This window comes from Gambusia affinis, linkage group LG03 (assembly GCF_019740435.1).
Source record: "Gambusia affinis linkage group LG03, SWU_Gaff_1.0, whole genome shotgun sequence".
Taxonomy (NCBI): Eukaryota; Metazoa; Chordata; class Actinopteri; order Cyprinodontiformes; family Poeciliidae; genus Gambusia; species Gambusia affinis.
This window is the reverse complement of record NC_057870.1, coordinates 12556215-12575171: the sequence shown is the minus strand read 5'-3', so window position 1 is coordinate 12575171 and position 18957 is coordinate 12556215. Positions and strand designations below refer to the sequence as shown.

Here is an 18957-nt window from a genome sequence, read left to right as displayed (position 1 = left end):
TCCATTCATCCCTTCTTCAGTTATATAAAGTCTCCCAGTGCCGTACAGGCTGTATGGTACTGGCAGTACTGTAACTGTAACCTTCACGGTTGGTATGGCGTTCTTGGATGGTCATTTCTATGCCAAACACATCTCCAAGCATGTCCCCAATGCAGCAACTAACTTTGAGCAGGCTTCATTGGGCTTTGTCTTTAGCAAAGTAGTCTTGTGCAATGAGTTTATTCTTCAACCCCTTTGTCAGAAATCTTGCATGAATCACTTGGCCATGACTGGATTATAGGGAAATTGTGTTTTTGGCATCTGTAGATTATGGTTCAAACCATGTTCATTGGAGAATTTAGGAGTATTTCTGTAACTAACTCCACTGGTTGGTTGTCTAGCACTAAGGTTGGGAAAGCCATGAGACCGATATTTGATTTTATCGATCATGACAACCTTAGCCTTCATATTGGCAAACGCATCAGAGAAAACCTTTCACGTTATTTGGACTGAAGGATTGATTTTTAGATACACATATAAATCAGCTGCTGCCTTTCTGCATCTTTGTTTTCTCTTTTGTCTTCATACCAATAGCACGGTTAGAAATATATTTAAAGGAAGAAAATCTACAAATTAATTAGAGGCCGCACAAGTTACAGCAAACAATGACAGCATTGGGGAGGTCCCGGTAAATTATGAAAGGTTTCAAAAGATATTTGATGCTGCTTCTTAAAAAAAAACAAAGTCCTATGTCAATCAGTCAGTACATAATATAGAAGTGTTTTTCCTTTAGTTGATTGACGGTCTTATCTTGCCCTATGATTCATTTACAATGATTTTTCTTCTGTGTTCAAAAGTACATGGTGAGCAGTGTTCAAGCATCATTTTCAACCAATTTGTAACTAAAAATTTATTTTATATCACTTTTTGCTGAAAACTGAATGGATTAAGCAAACCAATTAATTCTTCACCTACATTTTGACACATTTCTAAAGCAGACTTATCAAAAGAGCAATTTTTGCAGTCTGTCAAACTGAATGAAGTATATTACCTCAAAACACACATTTTGCTTTCTGGTTTGGTTCACAAACTGTTAAAAATCTCCAGACTGTTTCTACATAGGGAATGTATTTTGAGAGGGGGAAAAAAACAACTTGTCAAGCAAACGCTAAATGTCAGCTTACTCAAAGCTCTCTCCAACTGCACTCTTTGTCAGTCCCTCATTACCATTCTCCATTGCTCTTGGAACTTAAATAAGAATATTGTTTCCCTCTCTGTCTAATTATGTAATTTCTGCCTTTCTGACAGTGCTTCCTCTCTCACACAACAGCTCGTTGTGTCTCTGCTTCTGTCATAAATGAGCTGATGGGACCAAATCAACACTGAAATCAAATTAAGGCCCATTGTTGGTGCGTGTGACAAGAAGGGCAGGGGGGATGGGGGAACTGGATGAGGGTAGAGGGGTGCACACCGAAGAGATAACACAAATTGGTTTGGCATGGAAGAAAATAACAGAGTCGGGAGGATGGGGGGATATTTTTCCTGAAAGTACCCAACAGAATTTCCACAGATTCATTTACTGAACATTAATCCTTGCTTGAGTGTTTTATTTTGTTTTTTGTTTTTTTTATTCTGATTGCACTTTCATTTGTGTTGTATTTCTAAACTCAAATTAGTTAATATCTGTTAAGCTTGGGGTAGTTTTTTTTTACCAGAAAGGTCGCCCCAAGCATCACTTTTCATGGACATTTGGTCTAGCAGATGTCCCCGGGTGATTGGACAGGCAGCCGTCAGAGGACACTCTGTGATAACTTGGCCCTGCCTGCCCTGCTGTGACATGATAATAATGTGCTCATATCCTGCTGTGACTCTCCTGATCGGCTGACAGTTAAGCACAAAAAAAAGGTCTGAATTCATTAGTTACAGAATGGCGCTGCTGCAGACCTGTTTAGCATTCAAATTAAGGATCCCTGCTTTTCATTTGCACTGCCAGTAAACTTAACACGTTCATAATTTCAAACATTGGGTAAGAAACAAAAATATTGCACGCACATAAAAGAGGACTTTGATCTATTTCACATCAAAACAGTCACCTCTAAGATTATAGTAAATACTCTATGCTGGTAAATAATGAATAAGTCAATAACACTGTATCAGTTTCTACCTCTCCCTCATTACTCACTGCGCACTCACATACTCAAATGTGCTATAACCCTGCCATATCCCTGAGCAATTAGTTGCTCCAAAATATCAGGGGGCTAGTTATTCAGGCACGTATTTCATATTTTATTAGTTTACTCTGAGGCTTGCATGCAGACCAAGCTTTAGCAAACACAGCCTTTGCAAATTTCCCAAGCTCCTCTGCAGTCAGCAAGTAATTGGAGAGGGAGTCCCAAAGGGTCCTCTCGTATGCCGCCGAAGCCTTTGCCTCCTGACAAGTTGAAATGGCAATGGGGTTAGATATGGAGGTAGGGAGAAGTGTTTGTGTGGAAGCCTTTGTGTCTGTATGTGTGCATGCGAAAGAGGTATAAGAGTGGGAATTGGGTAGATTAGTTTGTGTAAATAACTTTGCAGTTTCTGGACACTCGCTGGTTGGCTGGGAAGCCATCTGGTTTCCCAACCCCATCACCAGCAGCATTTCCAATGACTTCTGACGTCCCCAAAGACGTCAGAACCTGTCCTTGGGGGGATTTATTCGGAGAGGTGGGGGAGCCACAGCATGAACACCAATTTAAGTCCCTGCTGGTGAAAATTAGTTAATTAACTCTATCTCTCACACAGAAAGTTCCTTTGTAATGAAGTTTGCCATTCAACACAATCCAAGCCTTTTATTCCAAAGCGTTGCCAACTATCAGATAGTGATATTAGCAGGAACAGTTGAATGCAGGACAAAAAGCTTTAGAAGTGAGTCCACAATATTGCGTAACCTAAAAACAGTAAAAATGGTTTGAAGCTAATCTTGGAATTAGAGGCTGAACAGAAAAACGCTTCACAGCTTTAAGCCATATGTCTTGTCTGCAGCTGGTACTACTGCAATAAGACTAAACATGATTGCAATGCAGATTTAAATGTATGCACTAACGAACAAATAATGATACACAGATACACTTTTCACATAAATGTTAATGGGTATTTAATTTACAACAATTTCTCAATTAAAGTTCATCAAGTTTTCACACTGATTCTGTGTACTGACACAAAGTGGTCGTATCCCTCAGTGACAATAAAACGTAGGTGGGTTGCACTGCAGCCCTTTAGCTATAGGATAAAAACACATAAAAAAATAAGCTTTATTATTAGAACATAATGGAATGACAGGCTTTTGCAACAAAAAAAAAATTGTCTTTCAACCTACTGAAATAGAATTCAACTGGAGGTGTCCCTCTGTGTGTTCAAACTCTGCAAAGAAAATTAATGGCTGACTCTCAGTTACAATTTTTTTGGACTACAAATGTGAAACAGACAAAAATGTGAACAGACGTGCATCTCACCTTCCTGTGTGACAGGCTCAAAGTTAGCTGCATTTGGTGAGGTGTTCCTCTCTATCTTTAGATGCTTAACTGTAACAAAACAAAAAAGCAAACAAACAGAAATAACAGATGGAGAACCAAATAATCAAAGGGCACAAACCATGTTCAGCGGGTGGAGGGAAATATACCAAGACTGTTTTGAATTGGTAAACTGGGGCTAAAGCATGTTTTCCCTCATGAGAGTTAAATTTATCATTTATATCTTTAAAGGGTTGGTATTATGTAGAATCAAGTTTTTGGAGATTTATATCATGCTATAATGTTATCCCCTCATGAAAAACACCTCAAGTGTTGCTTCCGTTCTTTCATGCACATTTGAGAAATCCTTAAATCTCCCATGGTAGCTAGTTATTTCAGGTTTCTTTCATTATTCCTAATAATCTTTGGGTGGGCTTTTTGCACTTACTGAAAGTTTTCACTCATCTTTGACAGTTTTCCGGGCTTTGGCTTTATTTATGTTATTTATGTTGTTTTCATTTTATTGTCTCTTTATTGTGTCTTTGTTCTCCAACAAACCTTAGAGGCCTTCCCAGAACAGCTGAAATTGAAACGACAATAAGTTACAAGTAGGGGGACTAATTGAAAAGTATGTGTCTTATGAAGACAGAAGCTTGATAGGATTTAATTTAAGACAGTAAAAGTAAAGAGAGACATAAGTACTTGATATGTTTTTCAGATTTTCATTGCTTATAGAATCCCAACAAAATACAATAAAGGTGTTGGTACGTGCGAAACGTGAAAAGTTGAAGTTGTTTGAATACTTTTTAAATGCATTGTACGGCTATATATGTGCTTTCATTTAAAAACAGACTAAGACAAATGCTGCAGTCAAAATATGATGTAAATAGTTCTTTCGCGAGAAGAAGCAGTAGGCTAAGTCTCATACTGTTGTAGCTGTCCATTGTCACGGTAGAAATGTTGGTCGTTTCAGGAAAGCGAATGATGAACTCCTGAGGAAACATTCCGGTGGACATCCAAAACGTTTTATTGTTTCTAAAAGAAAACGGGAGACGCAATTTTAAGCAACAGCAAACAATGCGGCTCATTAAGAAATGTTAATTAACTGCGTTATTATGTAGGTGTTTTGACAAAGCATTAATACAGATAAAGAAAGCACTCACCCATCAGTGATGTTTTCTGGTGGGTGATTCTCGTCGCTGGATGAAGCTAAAACAACGTTTGCACCAGAAGAATCAATCATAACTATTCACTCAAACTGTGTAAAGAAAACAACGACAGTCTCGAAAAGAAGGTACGTCAACTGGTATGTTTTCTCTCTGGGTTTTCGTTATATATCAAGCTATAACCGTTGCCAAGCCAACCGTTCCGTCGCGCAATATATACGTCACGTGTTTCCGAACGTCACAATTTCAGACGCACGTTGCTAAATTAGCAAAAAGCTAACTCAGAATCCGCCAACGTCTGCAAATGGCGAATGGATGCAAAGAAGTGTTATTTGCCCGTGGAAGTGGACAGGCAAGTTCTAAACATTTCTCAGAAAAACATTAAAACACATTAGAATTATTTTCAGGTTGCAGCAGATTTGTTTTATGTGAAGCTAACACGCTAAGTTATTAAACTAACGTTGAGTCTAGCTAAATTGGGTAACAAAGCGGAAAAAGAAATTAATTGAAATATTACTTACGTCTGATAGCGCCAAATCTGAAATCTTAAGTTATTTTATGGACAGTTGTGTATATAATGAATCAAGAGAAGTTTACTAAAACAATACAGGATCGTATAAAGGTCATTTTTTAGGAGTCTGGCTTGAAACATAACAAATAATTCCAAAATCTTTAATAAAATGCATGGGTACCAATGTTTTTGTCATCTTTCAGAGTGATGATTCAGACATCTGGGATGACACCGCACTTATAAAGGCATACGATAAAGCAGTAGCATCTTTCAAGGTAAACTGGGTGCACGCTGCTTTGTGCTCATGCAAACGCAAAGACTACTGCTCCACTGCCTTGGTTTTTTCTCTTTCTGTCTCCCAGACTGCTCTTAAAGGCGAAGACGAATCACATACGTCAAAGAAAAACCAACCAGGAAAGAAACGAAAGAACAATAAAAAGAACCAGAGCAGAAAACGTACCAATGCACCACCTGATAAAGAGGTAAAATAACTACTTTCAGTGTCAGCTTTTAAATCTGCATGTGTAATGTAAAGCACAAACATAATTATTCTTTGTGAACATTCCTGCCCTAACCTTCTTAGTTTGTGTCAAGTATTTGCAAAAAACAAAAAAGTCTTTGCATTTAGATTTTATTTCTACATAAAGCCTTATGTAGAAATAGTTATCTGTATATTTCTTCAGATTGATGTTTTAAACATTTGGTAACGATGAACTCAGCGCCGGCAAAACTCATTTCCTAATTAAATTAATTTGCATACTTGTTTAATATTCTTTTTGTATTAATTGTTACTTTTTAAAAATGTATTTGTGACATGATATATTTCCATAAATATTTTAAATAAATATCCATGATATATTTTCCATAAATTACACTGCAATATTTTAAATCTGGGTCAAAGTTCACCACCATTTATAAATAGGTTGACATACTTGACATAGTCTTTTCCTACTTGTTAATTTTACATCCATTTGTTTTACTGAACTACCAAATGTTTGGGCGACAATTGTTGTTGGTGAAAGTTAGTCCTTGAGAAATTTATGTATTTCTGTCTAAATGTGATATCATACACAGCCTTCAAGGTAACTTAACACAATTTACATAAACGTATCAATCAACATTAATATAGTTGGTTCTTTAATGATACATTTCTGACTTAAAAAATATCAATATGAAAAAATATTAAACTTAAACTGTACCTTATAAATTAATTTAAAATGCAAGTATCTATGCTTGTATCTACACCATGCTGAACATAGGTTTAATGGCAAGATAATAAAAAATTCTAAGAAGCATACACCTCTACATACAGAACTAGATTAAAATGTTTTCATGAATATTTTTTTCTGACAAGGTTTGTATCCTGCAGCTTCAGGGCTGCAAATGGCTTTTTGGACCTTCCACAATGGCTCCTAATACGTTTGGCTAACAATTTGACAGAATATTTCTATTGAAACTCCACAAAAAACACACAAATGCTAGTAGTATTTTTTTAGATAAATTTTTCTTGCTATTGGTTGGAAACAATGTTTTATTATTATTATTATTAGTGTTATTTTTTTTTATAAACTAATATCAGATTCTCATGAAAGAATATGTATTCAGCATTTTTGCAAAGGTTTATGTTTTACTTTATTTTAAAACATAAAAATTGTGGTTATTCATAAATAATAACAAACTTCCTAAAATATAAAACTGTTTCTGAGTCTTAAAATGATTTATATTTAGGACTCACTCTGTCATGTATATAATGTCACAGAATGTGATGATATGAGTTAAGCCATATATTATTATGCAAAAAATAAATAATGAAGTACTTTCTATATGAAATCAATAGCAATTTATCATGTTTTATAGCACATAGTGAGTCAAGTTAGTGTTTTGTCCAAATTTGGGTAATTTAAAATTTAGACCAGTCGAAAGCAAACTCTACTAAGCTCTATTATATGCTTTGTTTTGTGTTGCAGTGGCAGGTTGGGGACTCTTGTAGTGCTTACTGGTCAGAAGATGGCCAGCTCTATGCAGCCACTATCTCCTCAATAGACCAACAGAGGGGCACTTGTGTAGTTGTTTATTCTGGTTATGGTAATGAGGAGGAGCAGAACCTTGACGACCTGCTGTTGGAGATTTCAGAGGCTGATGAAGCAGCAAATCCAAAGGTAAGCTAGTTCAGAAATTAGCTGTATGCACTACATAACTAACATTTATAATACAGTTTACAGTTCATTATTTTTGTCTGTGCCTTGTTTGCCTTTTTTTTTCAAAATCCTCAACTGTGTTTCTTGGAAAATTTTCTTCATCAACTTTAGAAAAAAGTCAGTATAAACATATCTACTACTTATAGGAAAAAGTGGAAGAATCTTCTACAGAAGAGAGCGACAGGTCGTCCACACCAAACCAACACAAACAGCATCCACATGGTAAAACTCAGAAGTCCAAAACTCACAAACACCCGCCTTCTATGTGGCCTCCTGGTTTCCCCGGGTTTCCCCCTGGACCTCCTCCAATGCACGATTTTGGACATGTAAGGAATAGCCCTCATCAAAGAAGTGGCAGTTTTATTTGATTCTCAACAAACCTGTTTGGTTCTAGATTGCTTTGTTTTGATTATTTTGAGGGTTTATTCATTCTTCTTTAAGTCGGGGAGAATGTTGTCTCTTTGCCGCATTAAGTAAAACGAAACATAAACAGTAAATCGCTTACAATGAGGCAAATAAAACAGGACCATAAACAAAGCCCTCTCAGAGTTGACATTTATTGTGGAGGTATTGGATTGCAATAAATTCAACTGGCACTTGGCTTGATGGTTTGTCTTCCTAACACTATCAGTTGCATGTGATATATTTCAGAGTTAAAACTACAAGGACTGAAGTACCTCTGTCTTCACCCATTTTGTTTTAGATGAAGTTTATTTAGGTTTATGTTAGGACCTTTTTTGTCAAACCAGAGTTGTGCACCTGTCGAGTCATTTTTAAAAATTTCACAGCTGTGTCTTTCTGGGGGGTTTCTCACAGAGGGAAAACAGACGCTCTGCTGGTCATGGACCTGTACCTCCATCCTGGCCTCCGATGATGCCTTTTGGTCCTCCTGTAAGTTTTAAGTTCAAAAGCGTGGCATAATTTTTACTGAAAGGATTTTAAAAAATATCAGAATTAATTTGATTTTAAGAAGTACTTACGAAATTAAAATGTAAACTAAGACGAGAATAAACCTCACCGAAGAGTAATGGTGGTATGACAACATAGAAAGAATCTTTCAAATTAACTGCTGCACAAAGGTTTCATTGGTGGTAATGTTGGAAACAGTACAGGTCAACAGTGCTTTAAACTATATTATCTGCTGTCTGATCACTTTCTGTTCCTCAGATGATCCCTCCACCTCCACCAATGAGTCCCGACATGGTGGATGATGAAGCTTTGGGTAGTGTGCTCATATCCTGGTACATGAGCGGATATCACACAGGATACTACCTGGTATGTGCTCAGAGACCAACTGGCAGGTTAAGAACTATAACTTGAGATTTACAGGTTAATATTAATCAAACTTGTCTTATCCATGATGTAGCTTCATTGGTATATGTGAAATTCCTGGAAGCAGTGCTCTGTGAAGAGGTTATGAGCTGTTAATATCTTACCTACTGTACATTGCTCTCTGCATGCCCACACTGGGGATAAAATAAATGTACACACATGCTTTGGTGAGTCAAAGCAGGGCTGAGGATCAGCCACACTGAAACAAATAAAATGGCAAGAATGTCATTGTCTCAATGAAGCACTTTAAAATAGATTTTTTTCCTTTACATTGCTGTCAATTAGACTGTATTTGGCCAGGTTGCATTCAATGTGTTCTACTTCGGATTGCAAATTTTATATATGTTATTGGTAAAGTACTGCAAGCTTTCACAGTTCTCATCTATGCAAGGAGTGGCATCAGATTCTCATGCATACTCAAGAATGAATTAGTTACTATTATTTAAAAACTAAAGGTATTATTGTTTTTTCTACTAACGTTTGCCATTCAACACAATTCCAGCCTTTTAATCCAAAGCTTTGCCAACTATAAGCTTGTTAGTAAAACGGTTAAAATAAAGTAATTTTTTATTTATAGCTTTGATTTTGTTATTGAGAAACATACATAAAATAACCGGTACTTTTACTGGTGCACTGAATATCATCACTTTGTGTTCCGCTGCTATTTATAGTGAAACAGAAATATTACAAGCTAATATTTGCAGGGTACTTTGTTGGGCTATCTATTCAGGTTGAGTGACATGAACAGCTACATGTCACTGGCAAACTACAAGTAAAACTGTTATTGACAGTGCACAAGGACTGCTGCTTACACTCCTCAAAAAAATACTCCAGCATATTTTGTCGGTTAAAAGATTCACGCCAGCTGCATCAGGTTCTGCCGATGTAAGCTTACAGCAGGAGAGCCTGTTCATCCTTGTTGAACAAGTTCTGTTTTGTAACGTCAAAGCTCCCGATGAAACAACCTACAGTCGAAATTCATCTGTTTTATTTTTTTTTCTTCAGTCTTTCCGACGTGTGCTCAAAGGTACCAATTGGCATGTATCTATTGATGTGACACAGCAGGGGGGCTACCAAAGTGTCTCCCCCTTCATTAAAAGAAAAGTTCTGGCGCACTTCAAACTTCAACACCATTACTGTCTCTGTATTTCAAGACCTCATATTTCCAAGTAGCTGACTTACCATTTCTTGTAAGTAGAGGAAAAAAAGTTATACGCCTTCTTTCTGTCAGCTTAAATCTGTGTAAGGATGTGGACTCCGTTAGTCTGTTCAGGTGGATGCAATTCTTGTCATTGTGGCACCTTTTATGGTAACTTGTCTTTATTCATGGGAGTGGACTCGATTAATAACTAATAATATTAAACCCAGATCTCTGACAATAATAATAATAAAATAATGATCTGGTATTCCAATGAAAGTATGATCTTTTTATTGTATAGATTTTATCCTTCTATACTTTAAGGTGGTAGTGTAAACTCTTCATTGGTTCTAAACAGAACTCCATAATATCCAGCTAGTCTTTATTGTCTCAAAAAAGCTTGAACATCTTTACTTTTTTCTCTCATAAAAACAGGGTTTGAAACAAGGACGGAAAGAAGCAAACAAGTGGACAAAGCTGCACCACAAATGAACCATCTCCAGTGTAGTTTGACTGGCTGCGGGCCTCCCATGGACCGTGAAACAAAAGTTATATTGTGTCCTTCTCAAGAAGTCTTTGAAGATAATGTTTTGTATTCTTTGTAAATAGATTAAATAAAGATTGGAAAAATATACAGACGTTGGCTTGATATTTTGCTTTGTGACTCCATAAGAGAGAAAACATTGAAGGCCATGCATAGTGAAGTTTATAGCTGACCAAGCTTCAAACTCCTTTAAGAGTTTAAGGCGGTAGTGTAAACTCTTCATAACTTCTTAAGCTTTACTATGTTTATTTTATATTTCTTATATCACGTTTAGAGGTTAAAAAAGCTACGGATGCAACTTGATAAATTAAAACAACCAAACTTTCATATAGATTTATTACACACAGATTGAAGCTTTACAATGTTTTGTGAGAATATCACAATGTCAGTGCGTGCAATGTTTATAACCCAAAGGACTGTTTGGAGAACAGTAATTGTTGTCTAAAATATTCAGTGTTATGAGCTTGCATTTTCAATATAATAGCAGCCAGTTGGACAGTCTCACAACACACAAATAACCTTGATCAAAATGCTAAGCACAGGAAGAACAGATAAGAAAGAAGAAAATAGGCATATCTGCTTTTATCCCTGTTGCTTGTGTATCTTTTTCTTCTTTTTCCTTCCAGTCCACTTTCTGATGGTTGGCTGGAGATCGGACAGCTATCGTCTTAAGCAATGAGTTGTTTATGGCTTACCGTATTAGCGGAAGGTGTCGGTGACTTTTTGCTGCACAACTGCCTTGTCAATAGTTTCCCCCATGATTATCAAAGCCCTAACAAAGCATCAGATGTAAAATTCACATTTTCTGGACAGCAGCATTTTCAATCTGTGCCAGAAGCCAGAGTTTTTAAATGAACAGAAAATAAATGACTGAAAGGTATCCCGCTGTGTGGAATGAAGCTATTTAAAAGTAAATTATTATATTTACGTATTTTTCAATCACACTTTTCCTGTGCCTCTTTATTAATCTACTTTTGGAAATAATGACCCCCTCAAGCTCTCTTGAGAATCCTCCTGTGAGCCTGGTGTACTTTTCCCACAGGGATAATCTCCCTCTCTCTACATGGCAGTAACTGAAGCTTAACCAAACTGGAAGGTCCAAGTCATCACACTACTTTTAAGTCTTTTGAGCAATACTTTACTTGAGCTAAAGACTGAACCCTGGTTGAGGCATGTAAATTGGTCCTTTATGGGATTACCTGTGACTTTTTTTGTAATATATTTCACTTATTTCAGTAATTGAAATACTTACCCAGTACAATAAATGCAGTCTGCAGTTCACTTTTGCTAAGCTTTTCCAGGAGGTGCGATAGCTGCAAGTCTGTGACTCTGGAATCTGCTGAGTTTTCTTAGAATAAGTTTTCACAAATCTCAATAGTAAATTCAACTTGACTGTTTCATAGTGAGGATAAGCTGGAGTTTATGTAATTGACTCTGAATCTATCCGGTTTCATTGAATTAACTTTTGTAAATGACTTTTGTGTGCCTTTATAAATAGACAAAGTAGAAAACTAACGTGTATCCTCACCAAATGCTGAGTGTACTGTGTGCAGATGATGTGAAACCGAGCTGCAGAAATCCAAAATGTGGAAAAACCGTGACGGTAAATGTGTGAACCTAGAGCCGAGAAAAGGTACGTTTAGTTGACAACATTTATATCAGTCAGAAACTCAAGGATGTTTGGTTGCAATTGCAAATATTGTCCAGCAGAAGTCAGACTAGTGTAATGAACTGCAATTGTTGGAACATGCTTTACGAATAGATAAGGTTGATGTTTCAACTTGTGCAAACTGGAAGCCACACACTAAAGAGAACACTTGTCTGTGAGTGTGTGTGAATACGCACCTCATTTCTCTTTGGCACGCCGCTCTGATTCGTGATTGCAAGCTAGACTCGACTACAGTTTTATTTCCTCTGATGTTTCCCGCACAGTCAAATTCAGGGAATCGTTCCAGTTTACGGCTTGCATCAGAGCATCTCCTGTTTTTCCCCTGAGGTGTCCCCTCATCTCCCAGCCTCATATAGCAACACATCCATCATAATGTTTTTCAGCTCACATCAAATGGGTCTGTACCCTTTGGGCGTTAGTAAGCAGTGCTTTAGCTACAGTTGTGGCATACCAGCCAGCTTTGTGGATTAAAAAAGAAAAATCACTGGGATTTGAAAGAAATTTAGTTTTGATGCCATTTACGCCTGATTGATTCACCGTCTTGGACGTATTTTTTAAAGGGGAATTTGTCTCCCTTTAACTTGTGGCGCCGAGTTTAAATAATGAAATTCACAAGTCTTAATATGTTGGGTTGTTGCTTATTTTGTTCTTCTTTTGAAGTTTGACCATTTGAGCTTTAGTAACACAAGAACGGAGAAGATAGTAGTGCAAAGGCTGCAGATACTTTGTGCGTGTTTATATTTAGAATCCAGAAAACCACATGTAATTACAGTGGGAACAGAAACACTCGCTTTGCTCTGCTTGAAATGCTTTCATTCCCTGAAAGAATGGCCTTGCAGATTTCCCATATTTCCCACACACGTAATTTGCTGCCCACTTACACCCGCTGCTCTGGCTCAGAGCTGGCGGGCAGTGGCTCATGTCATGTATGAGTGTGTGTGTGTACAAGAAAGAAACATAATGAGTCTTTGTGTTTGGATGTAACAGCATGATTGTCTTTATTTTTTTACCCATGTGATCTTCCTCCAGCTGCTCCAAAGCCATTGCTTTCTGGGTGAAAAGCTGCCCCTTTGTTTGTATACAGACTGCAGACAGCAGTCTGCGCTTTATAGCCCACTGTGATTTCCCATATTTATGACCATATTTGCTTCTTGCTGAAGCCCACTCTTGTTTTTGCTGTTTTGTGCAGAAACCAGAGAAGAAAGACGAATGCCAACAAGAAAAAAAAAAAATGTAGTTTGTGGTATTTACAACTTGAATATGCACCGTACACGAAGAGTGATAAGCCAGAGTTATCTTTTCCCCACAGACGGGGTTCAAATCTGCCACAGCAAAAGCCTACACATAAACCGATTGCTTGCCTGACTCTGCAGCAAACTAAGCTGCCCGAAGGGCCCAGGAGAAGCCCAGAAAGGAGTTAAAAGGGGGTCCGACCTTGCTCGGGAAGGCATCGCTCCCCTTCTGTGACTGTCAACCCCCTACTGACCAATGAGGCATGAAGCGTGTAAACATAATCTGCATTTTGCATAGTCCCTTCTAGGAAACGTACAGACATCCAAGTAAGATCACACTGCTGCATGGGCTTCAAGGCCTACAGCTATTTACCCAAGCTTCAAACATTCAAGCAACATTGTGTGTGTGCATTAAAAGAAAAACTTTGGGGGTTATTAAGCTAAGTAAGTTTATTTTATGGCATTATTTACACAGAATAATTTCGGCTACTTTACAGGGAAGAAATAAATAGAAGATAAAAATTGAATTGAAATTATACAAAAAGTAAGCGCCATATAAAATAAAATAAGTTGATAATGTCATCTTTAAAAGCAGGGTCAAAACACTAATGTTTTCAGTCGGTGTCTTGACATAGTTACTCCCTTTGGATTTCTTCTCATTTGGCTTTTTTGACTATCAGTTTTAAATATTTTAATGCCAATGGCGACTTGAGTTAAACACTAAAGCAAGAACAATCTATGATAATTTCACTAATGTTAACACAAACAAAACTTTCTAGTCTATCTCACTTCTTGTTAAATTAATGTTAGCCACATTTATTTATTTATTTATTTATTGTTTCTCTTCACCACACCTACGCCTGGTTACTGCTGACTTCAAATATCTCTTAGCTGGAAGCTATCTGAAAACATGCCATAGACTAAATAATTCAAAAAGCAACATACCATGATAAATAAATTTAAGAATATTTGAGAAACAGATTTGCTGAAGTCAACCAGTTTGGAAAGGTTTCCAAAACCAGTGCTAATGCATTTGGGACTCCACAAAAAACGTAATCCACAAATGGAGTAAAGATGGAGCAGTGATGAGGAGTTACTGGCCAAACAATGTTACTCCAAGACTTCATCAATGAGTCAACTCAACAGAAACAAGATCAAAATGTAAAGCACTTGTTTAGCATAGTTTAGCTAAAAAGAATATAAAGGTATTATATAAAAAAGCCCCAATATTACAGCCTTGAGTTACTCCAGATATGATTTTGATTTGCCATATATTTAATTGCCAAATTGTTCAAAGTAGTCAGAGGATGCCAAATAGGGTCTGAACCAATCTCACTACACCTTCTTTCTATCAATTTGAAAGTTATGATCAACTGTGTTAAGTAAGGTTATGCAAACCTTTTTGCTTTATTTCCAAAGAGGCAGAATGCCAAATTACCACAGAAAATTCCATGCTGTCAAACTTAGAAAATACAGTTTGTTGATAAAAACAAAAAAAAACAAATTGACACCAGTGAGCCATTGAAGTATGTTTGAACTAAGTTGGAAATGTTTGGTGGGAATATTTCTAAGCACAGTGGGCTGACTTAAGGAGCTTTGGAGCTGCCGCACTTTATATTTTTGTCAGTTGCAGATAAGATAAAATGTTTGAGTTGCTAAGACTTGAAAACATTAAGCAGACTGCTGTATCAAGTCTGTCTATTATTCATGCAAAAATTACAAATATAATCAGACACGTCAGGCTGCATTTCTTCTTCTCGTTTAGTTTTACTATGCGCATGTCGAAGCATCTACTTTGTAGAGACGGAGAAAACAAGAGTGAACATCTTCCAGCTCACCACTTTCAGGTCAGAATGCCTGAGGCTTTGTTATTTCTGTCTCGCGGGAATCTCCAATTTTTCTTTCTAGAGCTGCATGGACAGGTGCAGCTGTTGATCAGGGATGGGTTAAAGCATAAAATAGATATTAGAGACACTAGTGGTGAGACGTTGCAATGTCAAAACAGAATATTTCAGGGTGTGAAAGAAGAGAAGTGCAATGGGAAGAGTTTTTTGCAAGACGTACAAGGCAATACAAAGCACATTCCTGAGGATAAGATTTTTTCTCCGAGGATATGTTGGATGTGAGCCACAGTATCTGAAAACATCAGTGCCGCCTTTATGGGCTTTGCATCACTATTGCATTGACACCCTCTGCAACACAAGCTGATCTTTGTCACTCTCTAGGTGGCTTGACCTCTGGGTCAGTGAGACTGATCTGCACTGTTAGACTTTTTATTGTAATTTTACAGTACCTTACTGGCAACACTGTTGCCAGTAAGGTACTGTAGAATGGTAATTACAGTAACTTACTGGCAACAGTGTTGCCAGTAAGTTGCCAGCAAGGTACTGTAATTACCATTCTACAGTACCTTACTGGCAACAGTGTTGCCAAATACTGTAATCACCATTCTACAGTAACTTACTGGCGACTTACTGGCAACAGTGTTGCCAGTAAGTTACTGTAATCACCATTCTACAGTAACTTACTGGCGACTTACTGGCAACAGTGTTGCCAGTAAGTTACTGTAATCACCATTCTACAGTAACTTACTGGCAACTTACTGGCAACAGTGTTGCCAGTAAGTTACTGTAATCACCATTCTACAGTAACTTACTGGCAACTTACTGGCAACAGTGTTGCCAGTAAGTTACTGTAATCACCATTCTACAGTAACTTACTGGCAACTTACTGGCAACAGTGTTGCCAGTAAGTTACTGTAATCACCATTCTACAGTAACTTACTGGCAACTTACTGGCAACAGTGTTGCCAGTAAGTTACTGTAATCACCATTCTACAGTACCTTTACTGTTATGATATTTCACAGTTAATTTTTACTGTGAGTGTGATTTACAGTTATGACTGCTTTACTGTAAATGTAGTTTATAGCATAAAACTGTAAATGTATTTTATAGTAAAGCTGGTCTACTGTAAACTTGTTTCACAACATAATGTCAGTTTTACTGTAAATTAAAGTTTACATTTTTTAATACAAGAATATTTTACCATAAACCGAAAAGTTTCACAAAAGAAATTTTAGTCCAAGTACTGTGAATAAAAACAGGTATTTATTTTCAGCAGATTTGTTGAAATAAAATCCATTTATATATTCGCAATGTCATAAAGAACAATGTCACAATATAATAGAATGTGCTATAAAACAACAAAACCATAGAACACACTACAGGTCATGTCAATATTTTTATGGCACATGTATGTAGCAACATGAACATGTGTGCATCAAGTACCAGCCATAAACTATTAAAGACTGACTTTTAAAAAATATATAGAATATACTTCATTTAAAAAACCAGCAGAGGCTGCATTGTCAGAAAGCAGTTAACAGTAGCTTAAATGTGCTCTGTTACACAATACATCACAATAACAGTGCAAGTGTGATAATGTACTATATGGTAGGCATTCATATCAATAAATATTGTTATATCAGATGCATTTCCTACATTAGAAGAACTTTTATTCCATTTGTCAAACAAAATCAGTGGGATCCATCTTGTGGAAGCTGAACTGTAAAGAATAAGACAGACAATGTGGGAGGTCATGAGATGGTCAGGAAGTTATCTACATTTTCAAATCAACAGGAAGGCTGACAAATTAAACTGAAGTGACAATGTCCAAATGCATAAAATCATTGGCATAAAGCAGCATTAAGTTGATAATTTGTTTAAAAAAAAAAATCAATTACACTGAAGTGATAATAGAAGCTGCATAAAGAATGAGCAGGACTGGCTTCACTTCAGGTTTTTGGATTGTTTATGGCAAAAGCAGTCAGTCAGTCTTCACTAATTCAAACGATTGCGTACTGTATTGAGACCCTGCAAATGTCCCCAAGGAGACGATGAAATACAACATGTCATAACAATCTTTTTAGTCATTTTGTTGGTGCTGATGGATTACTGCAAAGGTGTGCCTAATAAACTGAAAACTGCATAGTATAAAAAAACACCTCAATTAAACGAATACACACTTAAACATTTCTGTGATTTAGTAAGAGATGCAGCGACATCCACTTTTTACCACGGACACAGAAAAGATGCAGGCTACTCTAAAGGGCTATTGTGTAGGAATCACATGCCATTTATAAATAATCATTAAAATCATATTAAAAAGGCTAAAGTAAAGTCAGAACATGCAAGATAGGAGGAAAAGACAATAAAATAATAAACATTTGGTAAAATGCTTACCTAGTTGGAAGTCCTCTATTCAAATTCAGCGAGTCGTTTGAGGAAGGTGTTGATCCGGGAGTTGACACTGACTACTTTCCTCTTGACTTCCCATCTTGCAGCTTGTACTGACTTTGGCTGTGCATTTGGTATCAACATCTGGATTGATCCTCACAAAGAATCTTTTAACAGAAATAAAATATATTAATTGTATTTTTTAAAATGAAGACATACAATACAGCAATCAGCTATGGTTCTTCATCATCAGTCAAACTGTCATTAAATTTTATTCATAAATGGCTTGGTGTAGAGTACTTACAGTTGTATCATCTCCAGCGTGGTGGATGCTGACTCCTGATACTCCAGATTGAAGTCATAATATGACCCAAAAAGACAGCAAGGACACTGGCAAAGTCATGTAGTTGCTCAGGTTCGAAAAATACCTTCTCCTCCATACTGACCATCCACCAGGTTGCAGACATCAAGCTATTTCCTAAAATAGACAAACCCTTGTCAGGCTAACGCTAGTGAGTAAAAGTACAGACTACCATAACTATTACATACATTGCTACAAAAAATTATAGTGATAGAAAATATTCCTCTTACCAAGCATGATTACCCTTGGTGTTGTAGGTAAGGTCATTTCCATCTCAACAGACATCTTGGTGGAAGATACCTTTGAAACATAAAAGGAAAACTCTTAAATATGAATTACTGGTAGTAATTTATATTTAAAGGGCCAGTTCACCCAGATTACAACAGGTTTTTGAGAACCTCACCCCAGAGACTAGACTAGACTTTACCCCTACATCCTGCTACCACTCTGAAACAACGGATGTGAATGACAGTTTGTGAGGCTAAATGAATTTTTTAAAGCATTACATTCCACAAATACAGTATCTGAATGGCTAAGTACAATATGGGTTAACAAAATGTTTGTAATTTGGGTGAATTGATCCCTTTAACAAATTAATTGAACAATTCTGATTTAAGATGTGTGTTTTAAGTTAAGAGTCGATATAAAATTACATCAACCAAGATGAAGATTGAGTCCTCTTTTTCTTCGAAATGTTTTCTTTTTCTCTGACGGAAGTAGGACATTGCTCTATTCCACAACGAAACCGATAATTAGCTGTGTGTTGATGTTTCTTCACATGAGTACAAAATTCTCTAAATTCTGAAGTACAAATGCTGCAGAATTTACACCTGTACATAGTTGCACCTGTTAGTACTGACTTAACTTTAAATTTGCAAGAGCATGGTTTAAACAGGTGAACAGTCCTTATATGGAACCAGGGTTGGAAATTAACTTTTTTGTCCACCTGCCACTGTGGCTGAACCAACTCAAAAAATAACAGAAACCACTTGAATGTTTTCCACCTTTGTCCTCATTTACAGACTCTTATACACTATGTTGGAGATGTAATGATACTTTAGCAGGCTAACTAGCTGTAGCAAGCTCAAAGTTATAGATTAGGT

The 18957-nt window shown here is 36.8% G+C and overlaps 2 protein-coding genes across 2 annotated transcripts; one reads left to right on the top strand and one right to left on the bottom strand.

The window, feature by feature from the left end:
- Positions 1-3095: 3095 nt before the first annotated feature.
- On the bottom strand, positions 3096-4765 carry hspb11 (heat shock protein family B (small) member 11). Its single transcript, XM_044111873.1, has 5 exons — positions 4631-4765; positions 4396-4502; positions 3471-3539; positions 3335-3378; positions 3096-3237 (listed from the first exon to the last, which is right to left on the bottom strand). Exons 1-5 carry the CDS (start codon positions 4708-4710, stop codon positions 3145-3147), a joined length of 393 nt encoding a protein of 130 aa, XP_043967808.1. The 5' UTR covers positions 4711-4765; the 3' UTR covers positions 3096-3144.
- A 68-nt stretch (positions 4766-4833) lies between these two features.
- On the top strand, positions 4834-10444 carry smn1 (survival of motor neuron 1, telomeric). The gene is made up of 8 exons (XM_044111872.1): positions 4834-4985; positions 5348-5419; positions 5507-5626; positions 7112-7303; positions 7489-7668; positions 8159-8233; positions 8510-8617; positions 10248-10444. Exons 1-8 carry the CDS (start codon positions 4938-4940, stop codon positions 10302-10304), a joined length of 852 nt encoding a protein of 283 aa, XP_043967807.1. The 5' UTR covers positions 4834-4937; the 3' UTR covers positions 10305-10444.
- The last annotated feature ends 8513 nt before the right edge of the window (positions 10445-18957 follow it).

Coding starts and splice junctions, on each gene's coding strand:
- hspb11 (XM_044111873.1), bottom strand. CDS start 4,710: ATGATTGATTCTTCTGGTGCAAACGTTGTTTTAGCTTCATCCAGCGAC. Junction 3,540..4,395: donor GACAATGGACAGCTACAACA/GTATGAGACTTA, acceptor GTTTTGTTACAG/TTAAGCATCTAAAGATAGAG. Junction 3,379..3,470: donor TGAGCCTGTCACACAGGAAG/GTGAGATGCACG, acceptor TTTTCTTTGCAG/AGTTTGAACACACAGAGGGA.
- smn1 (XM_044111872.1), top strand. CDS start 4,938: ATGGCGAATGGATGCAAAGAAGTGTTATTTGCCCGTGGAAGTGGACAG. Junction 8,234..8,509: donor TGATGCCTTTTGGTCCTCCT/GTAAGTTTTAAG, acceptor TCTGTTCCTCAG/ATGATCCCTCCACCTCCACC. Junction 8,618..10,247: donor ATCACACAGGATACTACCTG/GTATGTGCTCAG, acceptor TCATAAAAACAG/GGTTTGAAACAAGGACGGAA.